The 20,149-nt window shown below is 42.3% G+C and overlaps 1 protein-coding gene across 1 annotated transcript in view; it reads left to right on the plus strand.

Annotated features, from left to right (window-relative positions):
- The window catches only part of SKAP1 (src kinase associated phosphoprotein 1), a 204,250-nt gene that overhangs the window by 155,366 nt on the left and 28,735 nt on the right, over positions 1 to 20,149 (plus strand). The window contains exons 2-6 of the mRNA XM_008586104.1: positions 3,132 to 3,209; positions 4,081 to 4,164; positions 7,784 to 7,908; positions 10,193 to 10,256; positions 12,603 to 12,797. Coding sequence (XP_008584326.1) covers positions 3,134 to 3,209; positions 4,081 to 4,164; positions 7,784 to 7,908; positions 10,193 to 10,256; positions 12,603 to 12,797 — 544 coding nt within the window. The 5' untranslated portion in view covers positions 3,132 to 3,133. The remainder of the gene's footprint in view (positions 1 to 3,131; positions 3,210 to 4,080; positions 4,165 to 7,783; positions 7,909 to 10,192; positions 10,257 to 12,602; positions 12,798 to 20,149) is intronic.

A 20,149-nucleotide genomic window follows, 5' to 3' on the forward strand; every position in this document is an offset into this window, starting at 1 on the left:
ACCTCGCTCAGCCAGTGAGCGGGAACCGGTCTGTATGTGGGATCCGAACCCGCGGCGGGAGCACCGCTGCACTCCCAAGCGGCGCACTGTAGCAGTGCGCCACCGGGCAGACCCACCATTTATTTAGATGCTAGCACTAGTGTGTTGAAGTTATTGTACCTGGAATTAGAAGGGCTTCTTTCTAATACTTTCACTTCTTATAAGTAAAATCCCACCAAAAGTGAAGATGTGGGAGAAGAGCATCCCCTAAGACCACAGGCCCCCTGGGCAATTAGTGCATGCTGCCTCTTTGTAGGAATGGGAAGTTTCTTCATCTGCCATGAATATTCATGGTTTCTATATATTACCTTTGTGGCTGGTCATTATTGATGGAATGTTTTATGAAAAGAAACCAATTTGGATATTTGGCTTAAAAGTCTCTCTTTTTAAACCAAGATCTCTTCCTTCAAGGATAAACAAATCATGTCCAAGATTCCTGTGTGACCCCTACACACTAGAACAGGGTTTCATTTTTCTAGATATTACAAACCTTGGTGAACAAACAGCATATTTTGAGTTCCAGGTTGCTTCCTCTTGTATTTTCTTAAATTTGCATGCTTTATTGCATTTTGAGACTTTCTTTTATTTTGTTCTGTGTATCTGTTGACCTCTTGGATTTTACACAGACCTGCCCTAGAAAGCAATACCATAGATTAATCAGTTGGTACATTACAAAGTAAACAAGAAATACGGAATCCTGAAATATTTGTTTGATATCAAGTATTAGAATAACCGCACATGTTGTCTGTTTCTTCTTCCAAAAAAATGGGATCTCTTTTGTGGGAGAGTAGGTGGCAAGACCCTGTCTTTCCTCAGCCACTTCTGGGTGTGTCTCCTCAACTGAAGCTTGGGGTGTTGGAAAGACCATGGGCTTTTCCAGCTGAGCAACCTTCAGCAACTCATGTAGTGTGCAAAAAGGAAGTTTGAATTCTAATAGAACGTTTAACATGTCTTTTATGATTCAGACTCTTGGCATCTTTAACAAGAAGCTGTGTCTCTAAGTTTAACAAGACCTTAAAAAAAAATAAAAAATAAGGTGAAGGGGGAGAACTGTGGAAGAACAGATAGAAACTCCAAGCTTAGGGAATCCTGTTTTTCTTATCACCTGTGTCTTTCAGTTAATTTTTAGGCCTCCAGGAGCAATTTTTTGACAGCCCTTTAGAGAGGATGGGCTCTCCTTCAAAGAACCTCCTCTACCATATCTGGTCCTCACCCTCTCTAACACCTCCCCTAGGAGAATCTGCTGCAGTTTTCTTGGGGAGTGTTTTCAGAGGGTAATAGAATTTTCAGAGTAGGAGAAATGAAAGAATCCTAGAAACATGAACTTTCCTTTGCGGCTGTTCATGTCATGCATGTACTGTGAGACCCATCTGGAAAGATTTATGGCAGCCACACACATAGTTTGCTAACTGTAAAACACACAAATGAAAATAGCCCACGAACATGGAAGCTGGCGATAAGGGCCAGTTGGATAAAGAATCAGGCACATAGACATACTAAAAAAGAAAGAGAGAGGCTCTTCTGATCCGCATTTTTAAAACTAAGCTTGAAACAGTTAGCTTAGAAGCAAAGGGTAATTTTTTTTAAAAGAAGATGACCGATAAGGGGATCTCAACCCTTGGCTTGGTGTTGTCAGCACCACGCTCAGCCAGTGAGCAACCGGCCATCCCTATATGGGATCCGAACCCGTGGCCTTGGTGTTATCAGCACCGCACTCTCCCGAGTGAGCCACGGGCCAGCCCAGCAAAGGGTAATTTTAATTGCCTTTTAAATTGTCTTAAAATGTTATATTTAAACAAAAAATAGTTTAAAAAACACTGAGCAAAGTGCCAGCTCATAGCCACCACTGAACAAATATTAGTTATGGTAGGAAATGTTCAAAAAAAACATTGATTGAGGGCCGACCCCGTGGCGCACTTGGGAGAGTGCGGCGCTGGGAGTGCAGCAGCGCTCCCGCCGCGGGTTCGGATCCTATATAGGGATGACCGGTGCGCTCACAGCGCTCGCTGGCTGAGCACAGTGTGGCCGGTCTCAAAAAGGACAAAAAAAAAACATTGATTGAAAAAAAAATTTCACCCAAACGTCTCAAGATATTGTCTAGGTGGCCCAGTTGATTCCTGTATGGTTGTGCCTTATTTTGTATTTGATTTGCTTTGTAAATTTTTTAAGGCAAACCAAAAGAGATTTGGGTTTAGGGACGAAAAAGAATAAATACTAAGATTCTGCTAGCCCACTCCCTTCATTTTGCCTAATTAAGAAATATAGAGTTGCGTTCTTTAAAGAGTTTTAGTTTTTCTATTCTTGTTTTATTTTATTTTTTGAGGAATAAACTGCCCTCTCTTTGACTCTGTCCTTTGCCCCTCCCTTCTGTAAAGTAAGTATAAACCCCAGTGAAGGAAGATGGATTAGGATCTTGACTTCTCAGTAAATTTGTACCTAAGGAGGCTAATTGAAAGCCAGGAATGTTAGCCCGTCCAATTAAAAGCTAACGTCAATTCCAGGGTCTTCTCTTTGTTAAGGCTTCTATGATTCTTAGACTCTTTCCCATACTTTGAAGAAACCAGGATTTGGCAGTTATTGCCAAGTTCAGTTTGCACAGTTCTTTGTGTGAACTTAATAAAATTCAGGTTCACAAAGGTGGCTTTCTGTTTGTTTAAAAAAAAAAAGTAAACATGTGTTTATTGCTCCCTCTAAGGTGACTGTTTCTGGTGGGGTCCGTCATTCATTAAAGCTTGTCTGTGCTGTGAGCTATTCATTTGACTTTTGATTATCTCAGTGTGGATTATCCAATTTGGAGCTTACATCCACAGCAAATTCTTAATTCCCTGTTATCCTTTTCCTGCCAATCAGTACATAGTTAGGCTACCCCCCCTAGTCACAAACTAATGTATGTTTAGATAATTTTAAGCAATTTTAGCATTAGGTATAATTATGAAGAAAGAAAATTAACTTTTTTCCCCCAATCATATAGAAATTTATTTTGCTCTGTATTTAAGCAATTGCCCTTCATTAATGTGGATTATCTAAAGTAGCCTAAATAAATGAAAATTGGGTTACGTTTTAACAAAGCATTTTGCTGCTGTTCCTTTTAGGAATGGAAGACATCGTAAGGGGAGCTCAAGAGCTTGATAACATCATCAAGCAAGGATACCTGGAGAAGAAAAGCAAAGGTATTGATCAGACCCACAGATCGCAGAACATTCCAGGAAAGGAAGAGAAATGAGGAAAAAGAGGGCTAACCTATCGGGTGCCTTCTCTGTGCCCAATACCGTGCTAGGCAGGTACAAGGTAAAAGCAAGGCAAGGAAAGAAAAGTCTGGTGTGTGTCGTAGGCTGAGGAGAGATGGCCCACATATTCAGCAGACTGTGAGCTTCAGCAGGATAGGGATTGGTTCTGCCTTGCTCACCACTGTATCCCTAATGCCTGGTACACAACAGGTGCCTAATAAAACTTGTTACATGAATGAATGAATGATATTCTTGTCCTCATCTCGCACTGTGCTCCCAACTGTTTTGCAAAAGTGTAGTTTTTATATTATATGTGAAGCAGCCTACTTTCAAATTGCAGACAAGCCCAACTCTTGACCTTTAACTCGTTCCATTAGAATAGGTACTGCTAGGGTTGGTGTCTCAAGTTTAATGTTCAACAGGCAAACGAGCTTAGCACAAAAAAGCCTCTCTTGCGGCTATGGGCTGGGGCATCATTTCGGTTTGTTAAAGCCAACATATAAAGATGTCATGGATAATTTGAAAGGTACAAGATGAAATTAAAACCTCAAAGATATAAAGGAAGCTAGATTAAAAAAAAACAGTTGTGAGGGCACAGGGCGGGCAACCCTGTTTAGAACTTGTACCTCTCACTGAGCTAGTCCTCTGGACTCTGAGTCAATATGGGATAACCTGTGGGAGTGAAAGGGAGGGTTTTACAGTCCATTAACCTGGGAAATAAAACAACACACTGGACTGTGTGTTGTTGGATTTTACAGACTCTTCAGTGACTGTAGTTACCTGAATTTATGTCCCCTACTGCTGTTCTGTTTAGATCATAGTTTCTTTGGATCAGAGTGGCAGAAGCGATGGTGTGTTGTCAGCAGAGGCCTCTTCTACTACTATGCTAATGAGAAAAGTAAGTGTTCTTCATTTGCACAGCAGCTTCTCACTCCTGGATGCAAGCACTTCGTAAATTCTTAAGCACTTACATCTCAAGATAGCAGTCCTTAACTAACACCCATAAAGGGACATGCTTAGGGAAGAAACAGGCTTGGGTAAATAATACCTTACCCACCACCAAAAACACAGAGGCCAATTTAGAATTATTTCCCCTTTAAACACTAAGATAGCATGATCGGCATATCAAAGGGTTCTTTTATTATGACTAATGACAAAACAGTATCAAAGTTGAATGTTTTGGCATTCTTTAAAAAAAAAAACAAAAACTCCAAACTCTTTATAAGCATTAATCACATAGCTAACATATTGCAAAAAAATATTTCTGAGAAAGATTTAAACAGATTAACAGTGGCCCAGAAATAAAACCCTAAATTTTGGACCCTCAAAAAGCGTGCTACAAACTCGATCTTACCACTGGGAAGCAATCTAGTGGACATCCTATAGCCATAGAGTGTTGAGATCAGGATGGTTGCTGTGCCCAAGAGGCGCCCTTCAGCCAGATGGCAGCTGCAGCGAAGTGTTGACTCAGGCCAGAGGCAGTTTCTTAACGAGCCACCACTGACTCAATCGAGCACAACACTCATGAGCTGTCCCTAGAAGGCCTCCCATCCATGTTTAACACAATTGCTTATTTCATCAGAAGGAATAAATGACATAAACACAATTGGCAGCTGCCACAGATAAATACAAGCTAAAAATTATCATTGTAGGTGAATGCAAACTGTCAAATAGGAGATACCCTTCTGCAGAGGTGGACTGCCCAGAAGTATTTCTAGGAAGCCAGAAGGAGGCAAAGTAAAAAAAGGATCAATTCTCGCGGGGACTTCCCTCAAGCTCTGCCACCTTCATCCAGAGGCCAGTGATACCGATAGAGTAGACACCCTTCTTTTTCCTTCCAACCATTTTCTGTTTTTCCTCTCTTCTTTCTTTCCCAAACTTATTCCTCTCCCAATGTCTGGATATCCAGTCCAGGGAATAATCAGACACCCACTCAGTTGCCTTTGGACTTCCTGCACCTTTGGCACTAAGGTAGCAGAAAGAACTGCAGCTTTGCTAAGCGACTTGGAATCCTTAAGAGTTGCCCTTGGGCTTTGTGGCGATTGCTTCTCCCTGCCTCTCGGCCTGCAGCAGGCGTCACTGACCTTCATCTTCCACTCACCATCTCCGATTCCTCAGAGCCTTTCCCATCTAGGGGTCAAGTGTGAAGCCCTGCTTGGAAATGACAGCAGCATAGTCCAGAAACTGAGCGACAAGTCCCCTGTGTCCTTCCAATCCTCAGCCCACAGTCAACTCCAGCAACCACAAGTTCTGCTCTAAAGTCTAGGCAGATAAGCCAGCCACGTGTTATTTTCTTATTTTAAACCTTCAAACTAATAGGACATTTGTATCATTGTAAAAATGTTTACCATTTGATGGAGTTTGGATGTGTTTTCTTTTTGTCTTTTTTTTTTTTTTTTTTTAACTGACCGATAACGGGATCGCAACCCTCGGTGTTGCACCCGCACCGCGCTCAGCCAGTGAGTGGGAACCGGTTTCCACATGGGATCCGAACCCTTGGCAGGAGCGCCGCCGCACTCCCAAGCAGCGCACTCTCCAGTGCGCCACCGGGCTGGCCCGGAGTTTGGATGTGTTGTCCCCTCAAAACTCATGTGGAAATTTGATCTCCAATGTGGCAGTGTTGGAAACTGATTGAGTCATGGGAGCGGATCCCTCATGAGTGGATTAATGTTCTCCCTGGGGGAGGAGGGGTAGTGAGTGAGTTCTCGCTGGATTCGTTCCCACAAGAGCTGATTGTTTATAGGACCCTGGCATCTCTTCTCTCTCTCTCTCTTGCTTCCTCTCGCCATGTAATCTGCTTGTACCCACCAGCTGCTGCCACTTTTCCACCATGAGTAGAAGCAGCCTGAGGCTGGTGCCAGATGCAGCTGTCCCAGAATCGTAAGCTAAATAAAACTCTTTCCTTTATAAATTACCCAGTCTCAGGTATTTCTTCTATAGCAACACAAAATGAACTAAGACACCATTTTCCTTGCATTTAAATAAGTGGTTGGCATATCTGGATGTAAAACCAGGCATCATGTCTGTTTGTTCAGAGTCCTCTGTACTCACGGTGAGAGAGGAGGCAAAGAGCAAGAGCTGCAGAGACTTTTATTGACCATTTGGCCATCAGGGTGAAATAAAATCTGGTGACCAAAGAAACAACTAAACATTTTAGTGGTCAGTTAGAACAAGGAGAGAGGGCCGGCCCGGTGGCACACTCGGTAGAGTGCGGCACTTGGGAGCGTGGCGGCGCTCCCGCCGAGGGTTCGGATCCCATATAGAGACCAGTCCGCTCACTGGTTGCGCGCAGTGCGGGCACGACACCGAGGGCTGCGATCCCATTACTGGTCACGAAAAAAGACAAAAAGGAAAAAAAGAAACGCGCAGTGCGGGCGCGACACCGAGGGCTGCGATCCCATTACTGGTCACGAAAAAAGACAAAAAGGAAAAAAAGAAAAAAGAACAAGGAGAGATACTTTAACAAAAAAGATTCTGGTGTCAAAAAGCACTGTTGCATGGCTCCCGTCTCACCAATTATTTCTTATTGTGCCCAGGACATTTTCTTAGTCAGTACAGAGTGTTTGTGTATTTCTTTTAGCTCAACCAGGTGAAGACAGAGTCTTTTTGCTTTTTTATATTTTTTTAATTTTTTTGGCTAATATTGTCATCCACTGTCCTTCTTATCATCATTATCATCAAAAAGCACTTATTAAGCAATTCATTCCACATGACATAGGGCACAAAGCATCATCTAGACACTGTGGTTTCTGTCCTCCATTTGTTCTGTCTGAATCACACAATGAGGACACAAAATCCTTAAGAGCCACCTCCTTTTTTCCTGTTTCTAGTACTTAATTTTTGAAAAAGGAATGACAGGCAGAATAGCCTCTCCTTTCCTTCATTTAGGGTCCTTTTCCTTTTATCTCCTTCCTTATCATCTAACAATACTCAACGGTATTCCGCTACTTCCCAATTTGACCTCTTGGAAGAAGGATAAAATGCCAAGTTTTAATTATTTTCTCTCTAGGATAAATCCCCACCTGGCCAGCAGGGGAGGGGGAGAGCGGTTTAGCCCAAATGCTACATAGAGCATGGGAGGAGATTCCAGGACCTTATAATGCCCCCCTGCACCGCTGTCCCTCCCCTCGAATGTGAGCTCTGCTGGCCCTGATAATAATGCTTCAGCTCTGTAATAGCCTTCAAGAGCCTCACGTTTACAGCCACACTCTCCCTGCTGTAATAATTCCTCCTTTCTGTTATTATAGATCTCTTAACATTCTAATAAATTCTCTGTCTCTGTTGTACTCTTTTGGCAAAATAACCTTTCACATTGCATTTCCCTAGCTTGGCAGTGATATCTGCCTTGCTGTTGCAGTAGACTCTTCTTAAGCTTCCCTAATAACCTTTCCTTGACTATTGTGGTTCCTCGGGGATGTGACAGCTGTTTCTGTGCTTTTATTTTACATACCAGAGAAGATGCCTTCCCTTGGCAGTTGCATCTCTCTAGGGATACAGGAAGCTTTCCTGTCTTGCAGGCAAGCAGCCCAAAGGGACCTTCCTCATTAAGGGCTACAGTGTACGGATGGCCCCCCACCTGCGAAGAGATTCCAAGAAAGAATCCTGCTTTGAACTGACCTCCCAGGATAGGCGCAGCTACGAGGTAGGACGAACCGAGGAGGTGGTGATGCTCATTAGCGTTGCAGTCTCGTTCCATGTTGCATATAAGCCTTGGTTGTGATGCTGGGTTCCAGCCTTTCTTTGTTACCTGCTCATTTCTTACCAACTAAGACCTCTTTCTTGATATGTCCTCCCTTGGCTATGTCACACCTCCTTCTGCTCTCTGTTGCCTCTCATCCTAGATGCTGCCTTTGCTTGGCTCCCATCTCTTGAGCCCTCCCCTTCCCCGTCTCACCCATAGGTGAGATTCTTGTCTACGGCAGCACACAATCCAGTTCCTTGCTCATAGTCTCTACTTTAATGGCTCTAATTCCCATTCTCTTTATTTTTCAACTGATTCTCACTTCCCCCCCACGAAATTCAGAAAAAGGAAAATCTAACTGTAGAGTGAAAATTTATTTCCCAATATTCATCTTGCTATCCAAAATAACTCCCTGTGTGTAGATGCATTGCATGTCTCTGAAAGATATTTCTAAGATATTGGTGACAATGGTTTTTGGGTAGTAACAATGATAACTGAGGGGCTAGAGGACCTGGTTGGGGTAAGAAAGACTTATTCCTCACTGTGTTTATTTTTATGTATTTTGAGTCTTTCCCTCATGCATTTACTATCTATTGTAAAGTTAATTAAAACAATAAAAAAATTCTAACCATGGGAATAGTGATTTTCACCAAAAATATATTTTTACATGTGTGTATATTTTTTCTTGCTTTTTAATAATTTTTTACCTTATCACAATTTTACTAAAGCAATTTAGAAAAACTTTAGCTAACTTATGAAAAAGAACAAAACCCTGCTAAGATTAAATTAGCCACTCAAGTAACCCTTTGACTCTTCAAATTTTTCTCAGCATTTATCTTTTATATTTCTACAATATCTTAACTCTTATTTTGATTAAAATGACCTAAAATGTTCATCTTCATTATGCAATTTCTAGAATTTTTAAAAATTTAAACTAAAACTTTTCTATAGAGTTTTTTATAAATGTGTATAATATAGATGTATGCACTGTGTATGTTCCTAGGTTATTTTTATTATTAAATTCTAATGGTATTACATCCAGATAAAAGTTTATATGACAAATCTAAACCAACATCCCTATAAATTCTTTTATAGAAATACGTTTTAAAGAAACCAAGAATAGCAAAGTCTGTTAATAAGCATTATGCAGGGATCTAGGTTTCTTATGCAGCACATATCTTTATGTTACTCTTAATGGACAGATAATCTAAATGTTTTTTAGGAACAGTTATTTTAAGTTGATTCATTTAAAATAAAAAATTACTAAGGGCTAAAGCCTGACTGGCCTGTTTTGTGAATCTGAATGTATTTTATTTACTTCTTTTCTTTGGTCCATTGAATCCAAATCATTACCATGGTCTGTGGATTCTTCCTCTACAGTGTCCTTTGGATCTTTCCATTCTTATTTGTTCCCACAGCCATCACAATGGTTAAATCCCTATCACTTCACCCAGAAGACTCGTTAAGCAGCTTTCTAGTTGGTTTTCTGTCCCCAAATTTCCCTCTTCTAATCCCTCCTACCCACAACTATTGAAAGAACGTCCCACTCCATTCGATAGAGTTGGTAGTGGCTTCTTATTGCTGCATTTAAGTCTGCACTCCTCGCACTCGGAGCCCTTTTATCAACTCCCCTCTGTCCCTGACCTGTTCAGCTTCATCTGTTGCTGTTCTTCAGTCGGGCTGACTTGCCTACCTTTCCCATACATGATGTTCTCACTTCTTTTCTTTTTCACGTGGTTCCCCCTACCTGAAATGTCCAACTCCCTCCACCAGTTTCCACCAACTCTTAAAATCCATCCAAAACAGTGTGACTTCAGCAAGCCTCCCTGACCTTCTGTAGGCAGCAGTAATGCTTCCTGTTTCCTCTCAACATCCAGTTGTTACCAAATGCACCTCCTTTGTAGTGTTCCCATTTCACGTATGTTGGTTTGCATGCTTTTTTTCCTGTAAACTTTTCTCAAATAAATGCCTGATGCAGGAATAGATAATCAAATGAATGAATGCATATGGACCTGAATGTCTCGACTCAAAAAGCTGTCATCTCTGGGTATGCAAAATTGCTGAATAAAAAAAATAAGTTTGAGTGAGATATTTGGGATTTTTTTCCTAAAAGTTAAGCATGCAGAGAATCCTGAGCTTTAAACTAGACTCCAAAACTCACAGGTTCCTTTTCCTTGAACTTCCCTATCAAGATTCATGGAAATTTTAGTGAAGGTGATAAGTTAATTCACTAATTTTTTTCTAGTTTACAGCTACTAGTCCAGCTGAAGCCAGAGACTGGGTGGATCAAATAAGTTTCTTGTTAAAGGGTAAGTGTCATTGCTACAGAAATAATACTTCAGTGGATTTGCAGTTGAAGTTATATTGCATAAATATATACTTGACAGGCTTCAATGTATATTTTTCCTGCCCTTTCTCACCCCTACCCTCCCTACCACATCCCCCATATTATAACAACAAATAGTACCATCTATGAATCAAAAGGTAAAGAAATCATCAACCTGGAGATGACCTCTGACATCATAGCTCATCTACTCACCTACAGACAAGTCCATGATATTTGTAACCACTAGAAAAGGAAATCCTAACAACCACCTCAGCCCAATTCAGTGTCTCCTAACCCCTTATGTTCTGGAAAGGAAATTCATGATATCCAACTTAAAGTCACCCAGTTGCAGTTGAAGTCCAAAATCTTGTTTCTACTCTTAGGAGGAAGTAGAAATCTAAACTAATCTAGGTGGCCTTCAGAGACATTAGACACTAAAAACATTGCTATTTCCCAAGCCACAATCAAATGCTCCTTGCTTTGGTTATGAGAAGAGTCCTGCCTGAAGATGTTAAATGACTGCTCTTAGAGTACCCTCTGCTGGTCAGCCTGCTAGCATAGCAGTAACAGTGGCCTGGCAAGTAGAAGGAGTCATCCTTGAATGGGCCACTTGGTATTATGTAACCCTCATATGCCATCATGGCAGGACCCTGCTTTTTCAGAAAGGCAGAAACACCACCTTTATACACAGCCCAGGACCTAAGAAGAAGCACATAAACCTAAAAACACCAAGTCTTGGGGCCGGCCTGTGGCTCACTCGGGAGAGTGCGGTGCTGATAACACCAAGGCCACAGGTTTGGATCCCATATAGGGATGGCTGGTTAGCTCACTGGGTGAACCTGGTGCTGACAACACCAAGTCAAGGGTTAAGATCCCCTTACTGGTCATCTTTTTAAAAAATAAAAATAAAAAATAAAAACACCAAGTCTTCTCATCTCAGTTTTTTATTCTGCCGTAAGATTTTATTGTGGATACAAAGAAGGAAGCACCAGAGCTTTAATTACAAGAATTGCCTATATTACCCAGTTATGCCTTTGCTATCACAAAAACAAACTATTGCATCCACCAACAGCATCACGTATAATAGACTGGAACTAGGCAAACATGAACACTGAAGGCGAGACTACAGGGTATACTCTCATCTAGGTGCCTTGGATTTATGCGTGTAATATACCCCTAAGTGTGTAAACCTCAATAAAACTCAAAGCAGCTTTATTGAGCTGTACCCTGTGGTACTTTCAGAATCCCACATTGAAGAAATTATTCATTCCATCTTATTTTAAAACAAACAAAATAATAACATATGGTTAAAGCCACAAATGTGTCTTTGATCCTTTCCTCCTATGTGGTGGCATCAGAATTCAGATGAAAATTGTTGCAGAATCTTTATTAAAAGCCTAATCAAGTCAAACAGTTTTATTGTGTTTTGAAATGAATGTTGGATGTCTCTGCATCCTTTCCTTCCCCAGAGTACGCTGCCTGCATTCGCCCATCCTGCAGAGGCCCCTCAGCAGGGTTTCAGAGAGCACTCTGGTACACGTCAGAGAATGAACCCTCCCAGTTCCCCATTAAAATAAAAAACCAATCTCCCTGCCCTGCCCCGGTGCTCCCCAGTGCTGTAATGGCTCAACATCCGCTATGTTGTGACCCACTTTAAGGTCAGCCAGATTGTACTGTTGCAGAAGGACATGGTAACTGTGTCATTCAGCCCTTCCATTTGGTCTTGTGTTACTGCTATATTTTCCCATACCCCATTTCTTTTCCTCCCCCATTTTTGCCCATTTTTCTCTCTACATTCCTCTCCCATTTTTGCCCATTTTTCTCTCTACAAAAAAAAAAAAAAAACTTGTCTGAAATTCTGCAGTGAGATCATTTGGGGAGATGGGCTTCTGAGTGCTCAGACACTCTAAGGAAGCCACCATAGTCCTCACGGTTTGTGCGCCCTGGAGAACCACAGACCATGACTCACCTTCCAGTTTTCTACTCGATGGGCAGTGCGTGGCATGCTGGCATTTCCTCTTCTGGCCTATTTTCTTGCCTCACCTCATGTTCTCATTCACACACCCATACTTTTCAGGGCTGCTTCATCCTTATCAAGTTTTATTGCAAGGAAGGATTTATGTTGATGGTTTAAACCTGATGCAGTGCTAGTCTGGCCTTTTCTGCAGATTTCCTGCCACCAAGGCCTGCATTAGAAATAACAGCACTTAACCTAGTGTTTCATTTTCTTTTGACATGTTTTATTCTCATCCTTCCTCCTCCTTCTCCCCCTTTCTTTCCCTGCCTTATTCTTTTCTTTTTCTCCCTATCTTGATCTGTGTCCTGGCAGATCTGAGCTCCTTAACCATTCCATATGAAGAAGAGGAGGAGGAGGAAGAAGAAGAAGAAATGTACGACGATATTGATGGTTTCGATGCCCCAAATTCTGGTGCACAGTGCAGACCCATTATCTTGCCTGGGAGTGTAGGGATAAAAGAGTCTACAGAGGAGAAAGAAGAAGAGGAAATTTATGAAATCTTACCAGGTGAGAAATGTTGTCTTCCAATTACCTTCCACTAGTTTCAGAAACTTTTGACATGGTAGAAGAATATGACTTTGAAAACTCTAAAGGAAGCCAAAGCTAACCCGCATCCTCGGAAGGAGAGAATGAGGGAAACTTATGGTTCCCAGTACAGAGGCTCTGCCTTGCTCTGGGAGACAGTTGTATTTGATCAGGGGGCGTCTTTCATCTGTGCCATGTGAAGTAATTTTTCACATGTATTGACAAGGTAAATGAGTCGAGAATGATCATGTTGGTTTTCATTGGTTTACTGTGAATTTGGGGGGTTAATCATCAAAACTCTATAGTTCCAACTTCTTTTCTGTGAATTGTGAAAATAATGGAAAGTTGCTTCAAAATTATGAAGGATTTCAAAAGTCTGAAATAGGGGCCGGCCCGGTGGTGCACTGCTACAGTGCGCCGCTTGGGAGCGCAGTGGCACTCCCGCCGAGAGTTCGGATCCCACATACGGACCGGCCGCTCACTGGCTGAGCGAGGTGCGGGCGCAGCACCGAGGGTTGCGATCCGTTGCCAGACACGAAAAAAGACAAAAAAAAAAAAAATTCAGAAAGATAGCTCCTGTGGAAATTTGCCAGGAATTCAGTTCTCTGTTGAGAAATTCAAGTTAAGCCTAAATTTATAGCAATTTTAAACCTCAATCCCAGATGAACTTAGGAACTAAGGTGAATCTAACACTCAGGCCCCTGAAGACATTGCTGGTTGCTAAAAACATCTTCAATAAACAACTTGCATTGCAAAGCTTCCTTAGAAGAGAGTCCAACTCTCTGCACACTGTATTGGTCTCTTCCCTGGGGCAGAAGCCACGTCATTGCTTCCTGAGTCAAGGAGCAGGGCTGGGGCCACACATCTCCTCCCTGATGGGGACTTCACCCACCCACCAAGGAGAGCCTGCTTCTTCTCCTAGCGCTTCCAACCTCTGCCAGTCCCGACTTCCCCAGCCTTTTTGTTGTGTTTTATTATGCAAATGATATCTTGGTTGAGGTCGAGCCATTTCTTGTGTCTGAAGTTAAAAAAAAAATGATAATTTCCTCAGCAAGTCATCGTCGTTAATGAAGTTTTACAAAAACAGATACAACCAAAGGAAAATAAAATTTCACAGGTGATAAATTTTTCCAATTTCCCTGGCAGAATTCGATAGGATTGTTAAATTAAGAGTGAAGGTGTCTGTTAGAAAGCAACGAGCAGTGATGGGTAATTTTATAGAGTGGAAAATTGAATCAAATTGCTACATTAAAACACAGCTCCTCTGAGAATCTTCCCTTTCACAGTCTGCTCCGTTGCAACAGCAGGGTGCAGAAATGGATCTAATTCACAACACTCCCTAAAAGGAGATGCACTCCCCAACTTGCCGGAATCTTCCTAGTGAGCTCACATTCTGCTCACTCCTGCCCAGGCTTGAAGAAATATCCGGGTGACACTCCACTTTGGGTTACAGCTGTGGAAAAGAGCTCTGGGAAAACGTCACTGAACCACTCAGCCTTCTGGAGTGCAAAGAAAGGGCCTTTTCATGCACCATGCTTAGTTCTCAAAGGAGCCAGGGAGGACAGGGCTGATGCTCAGAGACATAGGGCAAAGGAAAGTAAAGAGAAAGGGGCTGAGATGAATTTGGGACCTTCGCCTCATCCCCGGTGGGCGCAATAAATGTATCATTGGCTTCTCAGCAACCATCTTTCTCCCATCCCCTCCTATCTTCGGCCATTGTAGCACTGCCCAGGTATCAGGTCATTCCTCCAAAATTCCTGCCTATCCCCGGTGGGCGCAATAAATGTATCATTGGCTTCTCAGCAACCATCTTTCTCCCATCCCCTGACTCCTATCTTCGGCCATTGTAGCACTGCCCAGGTATCAGGTCATTCCTCCAAAATTCCTGCCAGCTTGTATGTTGGAGTGGACCCAAGGGCATAGAGACTGGTCTGTTTTCTCGAAGAAGCCACTTACCCTGTGCCCACAACAACTGTCCATCAGAAATGAGGAAGGCCACCCAGTAGCAAAGCCAGGGTCTCTCTCTGCAGATTAGGGAAAAGCAGCTACCTTGCCTATAAGTTTCCAAAGGACACTGCCGTACCCAGCCAACAAGTTCTTTCCCAAAAGCCTCTACCGTCATAGTTCTTAGAGACAGCATTGGAGGTGGCATATATTGGCATTTAATTATATGAATATTTCAGCCACAGTCCCCATCCCCCAGCTTCCTGTCCACTCCACTCAGCTTGCTACTTCTTACTTCTGAAATTGCTGTTTGAGTTTTGCATGTGCTACACCACCAGTCCTGGAAGAATTGAGGTGCAATGTGAGGGGGCCTAACATTGTCTTCCCTCTGCCACCATCTCACAAGACCACCTACCGAGCATGTGAAAGAAAGCATGGTATCGCGGGTACAAATGCTGGCTTCAAATCAGGGTGAATCTGCTCTACCACCTACTAGCTGTGAGACCTTGAGCAAGTTACTTTCCCTCCCTTTGTCTGATTGCCTCCCCTATAAAATGGGAAAGACAAGAGTAGATATCTTAAAGAGATGCAGGGAGGAGTCTAGAACTGATATGCTTAAAGCACTCAGCACAGAGCCCTGGCATACAGTAAGCACTCAGTAAATGCTGGCTATTATTAATTTGGTGGTGTTGAAATAGGAAGTGTTATCTCCTTGAAGAGTTGAGGGATGACTAGGTCCCCGCCCTCACCGATCGGACCTGAGACCAGCCAGTTGGCCATTTCCAGCTCTGTGTAAGAAGCAGGTGAAATTGAAAAGCCTGAGCAGATGGAATGTGGGGCACACCTTCTGCTCAGGCCCATTTCTACTGCGAGGCCAGGTGCTGGTGGAGGGACAGCTGATGGTAAAGTCGGATTGTGCTAACGTTGCACACCCATCAATAGTCAAGTGATTAGGGCTCTAACATTTGTTTCATTATAACAGGTAAATGTGCTTTGTGGAGATTACTTAGCATTGACGGTTCTGCTAATCCTCCTCTTTGGGATGGGGCCTACACAAGCCCTCGCTCTCTCTACGGGGAAAGCCATGTAAGTGAGATCTCCCTTCTGGAGTATAATTTAGATAGGCTTCCAAGTAGAGAGAAAAGTGTATGTAACACATACCAAGTCAATAAAAAAATGCTTTTTCCTAATCAAAATAATGCATGAGTCATCAAATTAAAAGCACTATATCCCATTAATCATGGGATAATTAGCATTTGCTATGTGGCTAGCACTCTTTTCCCCATAAAGGACAACCAGAGCACTCATGGTTTCAGACGGACCACAAAAATGTTAGTTCTGGAAAATACGGTCTCAAGGTTGGTATCTGGTGGGATTTCTGAACATCCAATTGGAGCATATGGGGACCCTTGATTTTTTCAATCTCATTTGCAGTAGATTAAACTGCAGGGACTACCACAAAGAAATGCTAAAGCAATGTGTAGAGAAAGGGAGGCTTCCCTGAGCCCCTCTCTCCCCCGCTCCCAAAGTTTTTTTACAGGCTAGCATAGGCCCTGTTTCATGATTCAAGATTCCGTAAGAGAACAACTTTTATCAGGTTTCTCTTTGTCTGGGGCCTCAAGGCTGGAATCCAGCAAGGCGCCTGAAACCGCTGAAGAGCTGTGACTGGGGCCTTGTAGCAGCTGCGATGGCAACAGAATCCGGCTGTGTCCTCTCGAGAGATTTCATAGAGCAGGCAGAAAGAGAGACAAAGAGCCCTCCCTGTGCACATTCCGATGCGGCCCGCACTTGGAGACTCAGAAACCACATTGCTTTCTAATAAAGCATATATCTGTTTTTTTTAAATTTGAGTCAAATGGAAACAAGCATTTTGTGGAAATATTTTTCCCCTTGTACAGTTGTCTAGACCCACAGGAAGAGGGAATAGAGATAGTAAGAGGTCTAAAGAAAGATAAAAAACAGAGACCAAAATACCAAGTTTATGAAGAAGAAAAAACATCAGAGAAGAGTCAGCGCCATCACCAGGTCTCCCCTGAGCTTCCTGGCCTTTTCTCTCTCACACCCCGAGCCCCAGGCACCTGTGCTGCTCGGCTACACCAAACCGGAATCATGCTGTTTCTTCTACCTGGAATATTCCCCCTGAGCTCAGCCTATGAAACCCTACACATTCTGCTCAGATGTGTCTCCTCAGTGACATCCTCCCAGATTCTCAACTGGAGTTAAGCTTTGTTTTAGCCCTTACTATATGATTTGTATTCAGGTCTTTCTCCCCAATTAGTAGGTGCCCAGTTATTATTTGTGAAATTAAGTTCGGTGCATTCCAACTGTTGCAGTTAGCACAAATTAAGTTTAATATCTTATACATCAAGACCATGTCATGGAGATAGGTTGTAAATATTTTGAGGTAACAGTTGAGATTACCAAATACACAACAGAGAATTAGATGTGTTATTAGAATCTTGCTTGTATTTTCCATGTTGTCTGAGGACGTGCTTATAGCATTCTTGAATTTTAACATATCTGTGCACGCCGTAAAACAGTTTATTTTTACTTTTCTGCATGTTCCCTTTGCACTTTGAATCTATCTGTATTTCTGTTGCATCTGTCAACAGAGCACCTTGACATCTGGTTGCACATTGATACAGTTGGCATTTTTTAAGTTTTTGTCATTTTGTTTTGTTTGGGGAAGTGATTTCCCCTCTTTCTGATCGAGTCGTTTTTTTCTAATGTTATTCTTTCTGGTATCAGGTTTAGCCAATGTCAGAAGGGTGTCAGAGCAGCACTTCAGGGAAGGAGCCAGGTGTCATGAGAAGCTGGCTCCTCTCTGTCTCTCTGAGGTGGCTTCAGTGTCCTGTTCTCTCAGCCTCTCATTAGTGTCCCTGACATTGTGCCAAGAATGTTGATTGAAATCGACTCTCTGGATACTGAATCTCATTTGTGATGCCCCATGGTTCTCTTACGTGTTCGCACAGTTAACAGAGTCTTCTTCAGCTGTTGTCCCAATTGAGATGAGATATTTGGGGATCAAGTAGAGCATTTAATGTAATAAGTGGGCAGTAATCTTTAGAGGTTAATTTGTTTAAAACCTATGTAAGGTTGGGGTCCCATATGCCCTGTTAGGAGCAGGGACCATTATAATCTATTACTGTTTAAAGTTGAGCTAGCACATAAATTTTAATTCTCTGTTAAATGAAGATGTATTTCAGTAGATGTAACACTAAAATGCCTAATAATATTCATATAAGGAAGTTCAACAAGCTCTTTAGCCTAAATATTTTTCAAAATAGTCTCTTAAAATTAAAGTCTCATGTTACAGATTAATAAAAATGAGAAATGTAGCTATTTAACCCACCCCCTTTTGTGAGCAAAAAGACTTTTCCTGTTGCCATATAATCAGTTGTCTTGACTCTGGAGTTTGAAAGATACCAATGTAGGCTGGCCGGTTAGCTCATTTGGTTAGAGTGCAGTGTTACAACACCAAGGTCAAGGGTTCGAATCCTCTCATCAGCCAGCCGTTGTCTTGACTCTGGAGTTTGAAAGATACCAATGTAGGCTGGCCGGTTAGCTCAGTTGGTTAGAGTGCAGTGTTACAACACCAAGGTCAAGGGTTCGAATCCTCTCATCAGCCAGCCACCAAAAAGAAAGTTACCAATTTGGTTTCATGGAAATATCAGAGATAAATTGTTCCCTCTCTGTTCACATTGTGCCCTCTAGAGCTGTGAAGATGCCGAGGGGTGTGCTTTTCACAGCCAGCTGCAGAAGGCACTTCCCTTCACTGCATGACAGTGCCCCCCTCTGTTCACATTGTGCCCTCTAGAGCTGTGAAGATGCCAAGGGGTGTGCTTTTCACAGCCAGCTGCAGAAGGCACTTCCCTTCACTGCATGACAGTGCCCCATACTCAGTCTTCCAAAGGCCCTAGAGGCACAGCACCCAGCCCATCAATAGAAAGGCTTCTTGACTTGAGCCCACTTCCAGCCACCCGGGAAGGACATTAGATAGAACAGATGTGGGGACTGGAGCTTCCCCGTTCACATCCATCACCAGAGAGCTTAGTAATGGCGATGAATGATATGTAAGCTCTTCGGCCAGCGTTTTTCTTTCTTTCTAGGTGACTCCAAAGGCGCGATGGAGAGTATCTGGTCTGGAATTGAACTGCAGAAAACAGATTTCTATTTTTTCCATTTTTATATCATGACTAGATTAAGTGCTATTGCCTGAAAGGATAAAGGAATCAAGTTTTAGTTTTCATTTTTATCATTGCAAATACATTTACATTCTCCTATTTTACAAATGCAAAGAGCAGGCAAGCCACTTTCAATAATTTATTTTAAAATCAATGCTAATGAGGTTATGTCTCGTCAGTGGCCGAGTTTTACAATAAAGTCTGATTTATTTAGAAAAGATCTTTGGTGTAGCTTCCCATCTAATGGTGGTGGGAAGGAGGTGGACTAGCAGGCACGGTGACCCTCCAACTTCAGATCCAATTTGTAATTCACAGCGGAGATCTGACCCAATTTACATTGATTAGAATTGGGAGGAAGAGACAGCTGCGCACAGACAGCAGAGGTAGAATAAACACTCTCTGCAAAAGTGCCTGAGCACAGCAAATTATTGGTCTTTGTGATTGAGTTGTTTGATATCAGCAAAAGAGCTGCTCTCTGTCCAAATTATTGGGTATCTCTAAAACCGAAGATGTACCAAGTCTGGCTCTAATGTTTTGAATCCTGTAAAATCAGTCCCATGTCAAAAAAGGAAAAGCATCATAGCAGAGGAAGGAAGGAAGTGGACAAATAATGAGAAGACAATGTGCAAAGAATGATGTTTAACGCGATTTATTTCGGCATGATCTATTTCCTATATTTGATTTCACTCCTCCATTATCTCACATCTTTATTCTCAGGGTGGGGTTGGGGAGCACTACAGGTGGTAAGTAGGAAATTCTCTGCTGCCAGACGGATCATACATGGAGATAGGCATTGTTGAGTCAAAGTGCTTCTTTTCCCATAGCATCTTGTAAAGCAAACATATTTTTGTTATTTATCTTGGTAAAAGGTGATTTATTTTTCCAGAGCGTCAGTCTCTTAATTTTTATTTTTGCAGGGAACAGCATCATTTTTCATGTGAAATCAATTATTTCTTTAATATTCTGTAGTGTCTTACCATTTTTATGCTGTTTCTTCTGACCTATGAGCTTCAAGTTTACTTCCCTCATTCTGACATATCAGAACTCATATTGCCATATAAACCTTATATTTTTTTAAAAAGGGGGGATTGTCCCTAGACCATCTCCTTAAAAGTTCCATTTAGGGCTGGCCCGGTGGCGCACTGGATAGTGCGCCGCTTGGGAAGCGCGGCGGCGCTCCTGCCCGCGGGGTCCGAGCCCCCATAC

The sequence above is a fragment of the Galeopterus variegatus genome, unplaced genomic scaffold (assembly GCF_000696425.1).
Source record: "Galeopterus variegatus unplaced genomic scaffold, G_variegatus-3.0.2 Scaffold3829, whole genome shotgun sequence".
Classification (NCBI taxonomy): domain Eukaryota; kingdom Metazoa; phylum Chordata; class Mammalia; order Dermoptera; family Cynocephalidae; genus Galeopterus; species Galeopterus variegatus.